General features: G+C 27.7%; 1 protein-coding gene across 1 annotated transcript in view; it reads right to left on the bottom strand.

Annotated features, from left to right (window-relative positions):
* LOC108687702 overlaps window positions 1-7,461 on the bottom strand; it is a 96,667-nt gene that overhangs the window by 29,604 nt on the left and 59,602 nt on the right. The window contains exon 4 of the mRNA XM_018193653.1: window positions 5,123-5,309. Coding sequence (XP_018049142.1) covers window positions 5,123-5,309 — 187 coding nt within the window. The remainder of the gene's footprint in view (window positions 1-5,122; window positions 5,310-7,461) is intronic.

Raw genomic sequence — 7,461 nt, forward strand, 5'->3', positions numbered from 1 at the left:
ATATATTGATTTAACTTACGTTACATTAATTTTTTTATTTCTTCAACTTTTAATTTTATTAATTTTATAAAGCCATTAACTTTAACTTTATTCAGTTAAAAAAAAATATTAACTTACCCAACCCTGCTTCTATAAGTTCGTTAAGCTTAACCAAGCCTAACTGTTTAGTGATCCCTATGATTTTACAACCAACAAATTTTTTACTTCTACTGCCATCTATAAGCTATGAAAAGAATTAAGATACCGACAGTTGGTAACAAAAACTTCTGTAAAATCGTGTTTTTTCATAGATGATATAGCAGATACATATCGGTAAAGCAGGTAATATAATGATAATTTACCATTATACAAAAATTAACATTAATTTACTGAAATATAACATATGATTTAAAAAATATCTACAAATAAGCTTGTAAAATTATATTTTATATTGCTGATACTTTTATTTTATTACTGCGATATCACAAAGATTAATAAAATAACTTTTTTAATTGTAATAGAAAACTGCTTTATCATAAATATAATATCTCGAGCATTTTAGATACGTTTACTTTGTTTATATATCAAGGAAAGAGAGGTTCTTTAAAAAAGAGAGGTTCATTAAAAAGTTATAACAAATCAATGTCCTTTCTCATTTGATCATAAAAATGCACTCATAATTATAATAGGAATTCTTATAACCTTATATACGTGCGTGTGTGCGTGCGTGCGTGCGTGTGTGCGTGCGTGCGTGTGTGTGTGTGTGTGTGTGTGTGTGTGTGTGTGTGTGTGTAAAAAATTAGAACAAAATTAAAATATACAAATTTTGTTAAAATATATATTTTTAGATTATGATGTTATAAGTTGTTCGGAAAATTTAATTTAATTTCAAAGTAATTTCTTTTCTTTCGTTCTCCAGTCTTTTTCGTATTCCAAATTCGCTGTAAATGTAAAACGTCCCATTTTCCAAGTATAATTGTATTTTTTCTTCACTGCCCTTTCGCGTTGCTGCAAAAACAGAGTGAAAAGGGAGATAGGGGAAAAGTGCACTTGATTCCTTTTAAACAATATCAACTCGTTAAGGACGCACCGTCGTCGGTGTCTGTCAGTCGCAGCGATGCCAGTAACATTTCGAACAAAGCGCAATTAATGTCGACTCCGGCTCCGATTCTATCGCTATTATACCAAAGACAAAGTGTTAACCGGTGTTAAACACCGCGTCTAAACGTGTTTCCGCGCACAAAGCGTTTCAACGATTCCGACGAAATCGTGCGAGCTCATTGTATGAGAGACACAAACGCGAGATTAAAGACTATTTCATTGTAATTAAAATTAACAGAATTGTCTCCAATGTTTTCAAAATGGTTATTCACGTATGTATATATTAGAAACAATGGTTATCCACGCATATATATAGTAACAGTTATCATATTTTCCAAGTATATTCATCAAAATTTACACATTAGATATATGATATCTGACGGAATTATCATGGAAAAAAATTTAATTTTTAAAGAATCAATTTAATTGTAAGTATTTACGATCTTTAATCTATAGGAGATTTTTAAAAAGTACAAAAAATATAATATATTTCTTAAAAATATAATAATCCATTTCTTCGTATTTATAATATTGCATATCCTTTCAAATCATTTGCAGAGAGATTAGATAAGAATTTCATTAAAAATAAAGAAATATTAGAATAAAGAACAATATATAATAGTTTTAGCACTTTTATTTGGTATAAATAAATGATCCTAATTTATTTATCATTAAAGATCTACTTTTGCTTAAAGTTTCTCTTAAGTTTTTTTCATGCTGGCTACGTTTACATCGTGCGCTTAATCTGCAATTTGTACAATGAGTGTCTTTGTTTATTCTATAGATTAAACAAAAATACATATCGTATAGATCACGTGTAAAATAATCAATTGTTACATTAAAATTTAAAAATATTTTTATACAATAAAAAAATTGATTCCACTTTCTACATAAATTATTTTTTTCTAAGAAAATTAATATATTGCAACAATTTAAAATGCTCGAATTAATTGTTGCATAATAGAATAATTACCTATATAAGCTCACGCTTTTTTAATAGAACATTAACCCTAGCAAGTTATTCATGGGTTCAACGTATCCTATGCGATTTTTTACATTGCTGTAACTTTTTTATAATATAATTTGAAGACTCGGATTGAGGTTGAAAAAAAATTTTAACTGTCCATAGATATGATAAGCCTTGCAAGAATATTTTTTTTGCGTTATTCTCGATGTGAAAATACACGAAAGATTAAAGAGAGTACTTAGGACCCAATGTAACCAACTTGTAAATTTTCGGCATTCTAGGCTCCTTCATTTTTTATTAATGTATACATTTATTAAATTTCGGATAGTATAAAAATAAATACATGAAAATGTAGAATTAAAAAGAATTATTTCAATATAATAAATAATAGAAATTTTATAATTTCTGCCAGTCTTTGGAGATCGCTCAGAACGGATATTGCTTTAAAGCGAGTATTATATCATCCTATAAATTAAATCCTAATAAATTATACTATAATAATACTATAATAATATTAATACATATATAATCCTTTATTTATCATTTTATATTGTTTAAATAATAAAATTTATTACCTGTAAACTTATAATTTTTTTGCAATTTTTTTTTTAATGTCGATTTTTGATAGTTCAAATAATTATACTTTTTTAAGCGATTCATATCTATTTTTTTTTTTTTGATAGTCCAAAGGGTCAACTAAAAAAATTCTACGGGTTTTTGCTTGAATATTAAAATTTGAGAATTTTTTATCCAAAGTAGTCATTTTTGTGAATTTTCCCAATAAAATTTCTTTGAAGCATTGTAATTAATTGAAAATAAAATATTATTTATTTGATTCATTTGATTTATTTGTTTTCTTTATCTGACTTCGAGGTATAAATTTCACACATTTTGAGCTAAAAAATATGTAATCAGAATATCGTTCAGCAAAGTTGCAGGGTTTCACAAAGCCTGGTGTGATCGGAAAGGTAACCAAAAATAACAATGACTTACTAGGATTAAAGAGATTGCAAAGCAAATGTAATATATTAAGAATTATTTGAAAAAAATTACAGATTATTCTAAATTAAAAATAATACAAAAAAATTAGAAGCAATCTGGGTCAGAAGTTATTTCAATAAAAAGTAACATTTTTTAAAATTTGTATTCAAATAAAAATATATGAAAATATATTACAAAATAATGGTAAAAACCTCAATTTTTTTATATAAGTATTTTATGAATTCAAGAATATTTATATAAAATTACATTGAGATGCAAATGTTAGTTGTTCAGTAAATAAGCAAAATATTTATTTATTATAAACTAATTGGTGTATCTCAATAAAACTTTGCATAAGTTATTCTTAATATTTAAAAGTACATATAGAAAAAAAATTTAGATTTTCATTATCATTAAAAAAATTTTTGTTTCTTTCCTTACATTTTATCTTTTTTATTTACATTTTATCTTATAAACCACATTAATGTACATTATTTGTGAAAGTTTAGCTTTATGTATTCTAATGAAATTATTCAATTTGTTAATATATGTTAACTTTATTAATATTCTTTAAAAAATTTTTGTCAGAAATACCAGAAATTAATGATACTGTAAAAAATAACTGTTTTCTTGTTATTTTTGTATTGTTCTATTTCATTATTGCTCCCGCGCTTATTTCATAAGTTAGATTTTTTGTGCAATCTTTTTTTGATGGTGGAGAAGATCAAATGTAATGGGTAACCATTGCTTAATAGTATTTAAATAATTTTATTAAAATTCTTTGTATGAAAAGAAGGATGTGACAAAAAGAGCACTCTATGGATTAAACTTACTATAACTCTAATCTTCAACACAGAGGATGTTGTGAATAATAGATGAGCATCTAAAAGACGTAAAGTAAGTTTCTGATACCAATCATAAATGACAGTTATTGTGCTTCATCAAAGTTACATCCAGAAAATTCAATCTATCACCTCCCTCCTTCAATATGAATATAAATTGAAGATATAACTCTTAAATACGAGAAAGATCATTAATATGTGTCTTGTTAATTGCAAGTACAATCGTCTACATAATGTATATAAAATGAAAGCTCTATTGTCAATTTACTAAAAGAAACTAATTCTAAATCTTGTAAGACTATGTCTGACATTATGAGGGATAACGGAATCTATGAATACTCCCAAAGTTTATCTGTAAAAATTTATTGTTGAAGATAAAAAATGTTGAATCAAGAATTAGCTGTATGGTGTCAAAAATCTTTGTTAGTCAAACAAGTATTAATCTGTATCAGATGTCTGTTGATTCCGTCCATGATTAAATTTACTGGTATATTTGTAAACAGAGAAACTACATCTAACGAAAAGAAATGTATTGTCATAAGAAATTTTTTTAAACTATTTATATTCTTAGTGAGTAGAAAAAATATTCCCAATAGAACTTTTAGCCGGAGATAAACTTTTGTTCAAAATTTTGTGTAAGAATATTGCCAAATATTCTTATATAATGGGTTAATCGATGGAGAAAATTATGATGCATAACGGATAGTTAATTTTAAAAACATCGTATGCCCGCGATAAAATTGGATTTGTACATATGTAGATATTTGTAATTAGCTTCACTTATCATTTCATTGCGTTTTCATCTTTTCAATATCTCTTCAAACTCGTGATTAGCCTATTTACCGAGTTACGTGCAATTTGTATATATTGTATCGCGATCATTGAGCATCAATTCCATCTTTAAAAACGCAATCTGATTTATTCATTGCAACTATATTGCCTTTGTCCACATATGTAAATAACTAATAATATATAAATAATTAATATATGTTATATTAATATATGTGTTTTTATATCCTGACCTCCTTAAAGAAAAAATTCAGAAAAATGTAAACCTATCATCATATAAATGCTAAAAGTTTAGCAAGAAAGTCGACGTATCATTCAAGATATCGCGGAAAACGGTAATGTAAAATTCAATACCAATCGGACGGCAGCTCGACGTGAAAAATATATCGGTGCTGTTCATGGAAACGAGATCATCGCGAGACAACTACATTTCGTCATATTAAGATCGATCAGCGGTACTCACCTATCGGAGATGCGGTGTTAGCTTCCCGAAGACTGACAGTTTCCGGTTCGATGGCTGCCTCATCCTCCTCGATTAGCGGTGGCGGTGGTGCTAACGGTCGTGTTTCGTAGCCCCAATGTTGCCGAAAAGCACGTGCGCCGCCATCCAGGCGGACGCGTGGCAGCTCAACGAACATCGCATCGCCCAACTGAAAGTGAAAGATCGCCCGCCGCGTTAAATTGGAGTAATCGTCGGGAAGAGGAGATGAATGACAACAATCGTGCCGAGACCAATCACATACCGACGAATTTGATTTAAAAGAGCTTCGTTCCAAGCTGATTAAATGATTAATGAGAAAAAATCAGTCTAGTAAAAATACGCACAAAAACGTACCTAGTAACATACACGATAAAAAACATTGTATATTTGTAATGGAAACTGGTTCACTCATGTTCTTGTTAACAATTTGTGTTCGATCTTTTAACATATTTGACTGTTAATTTAACATAATTGTAATTATGTCATTTATCAACTTTGTGTTAAATTGATATTCAATATTTCTTACACTCTAAATCTGCAGCAATGAAAATTTTACTGCTAACAAAAGTGAGTAGCAAAGTCATTGCTTTAAATATGGATTTTCACTGCTTTGAAGTTAGTTTGTCTACTCTTATATTCGATTAATTAAAGGTGGTTTAAGTATTAGTTGATAATGCATTGCAAAATGCATTGAATGTTACTGCAAGGAGCGAATTTAACGATATAGCGCACCATTTGTCGCATGTTTACCGTTTGTTATGATCGTTATGAACGAGACGCATCTTGAGACACATATAACATAAATATAAGAGATAGAATAAAATAATTAAAAATAAGGTTAAAATTAAATAGATAGTGTGTTCTGTTCAAAATTTGTCTCCATAAACTTTGTTATCTAGATTTGAAATTGGACATTATTCTATCATTATTATTTTAATCTCCAAATTCACTTCTTTTTGGGAGTAAATTTTTCACTCTAATTATCGAATGGATTTTCCATTCTCTTGCAGTAAAATTCACTGGCAGCAACATTGGCGTAATTGCCACTAATGTCTGTATTGAAATTTCAATTTAATGCAGTCAAATTTCATTACTACAGATTTAGAGTGTAGTGCATTCTATAATAACACAATTTATGAATGTACAAATAAAAATGTATTTTAAAACGTAAATTCTAAAAGGAATGAATGAACTACGTGTTAATTTAGCATATCATAAATGTTAATTATACTAAAAAATATATTTCCATAGTTTGTTTATAAGCTGTATCCCAAAAGGTTTAAATGTTTGTGTTCATTTAACGTAAATGAATATATTAGTAAACAACACAGATATTATATAAAAGAATCACAAAAAAGGTAATGTTGACAATTTGTAAACAAACTACGGAAGTACATTTTTTAAATGTAATTAACATTTATTAAATTAACACGTATTTCATTCATAAGTCTTAAAATTTACGTTTTAAAACACATTATTTTTATATTACTTGTTTATTTACTCATACATTGTTATTTTGACACTAAGAACATTGCATATCCAATTTAACACAAAATCTTTACATAACATAATCATTATGTTAAATTAACACCCGAATATGTTAAAAAATACAAACAGTTAATAAGAATGTAAATGGACCACTTCCAACACAAATAAACAATTGTTTTTTACGTACAGATGAATGAGAGAATAAAGCGCACTTATTGTTATGATACGCAAATGATAAAAAAGTTTAATTTATAAATAGGTTATATTTAACTTGCAATCTTCGATTTTATTATATTTTAATTGGTTACGTCAAAAGATAATACAACAAGAATGTAGGACAAATTGAAATACATTGTTAATTAAATAGAACAACACAACTTTGATAAACTGTAACTGTTTAATGTTTTACTCTGAATTTAGTTTCTCCTTACTCATCTGCTCACGAAATACTAATTTGCACACAAAATGACACAAAATAATCATAAAGAATTAGTAAAAGAAAAAACTGTAACGCTTCCAATTAGTATTTTATTTTCGAAATTTCCAGTCACAGAAAGTATTTCTAAAAGTCAAAGTCTTAATTATAAGTCATAATTTAAAAACTGATAATTTTATAGAGAGGATCGCAATATCAATAAGATAGGTTGTGCCACATAAACATCTCGAGTTCGCGAGCCAGCCCTTTAAAAAGCAATGATAACGGTATGCTTGGAGGTTCATTAAAACATCGGCTTCTTAATTGGAGGCACTTGTACTTCGAACGATCATCTTATCGAAATGAGTGATGGTGTCTTGAACAAGCCTACCTTGTCATATCGTATATATATATATAT

The sequence above is a fragment of the Atta colombica genome, unplaced genomic scaffold, assembly GCF_001594045.1.
Source record: "Atta colombica isolate Treedump-2 unplaced genomic scaffold, Acol1.0 scaffold1, whole genome shotgun sequence".
NCBI lineage: Eukaryota > Metazoa > Arthropoda > Insecta > Hymenoptera > Formicidae > Atta > Atta colombica.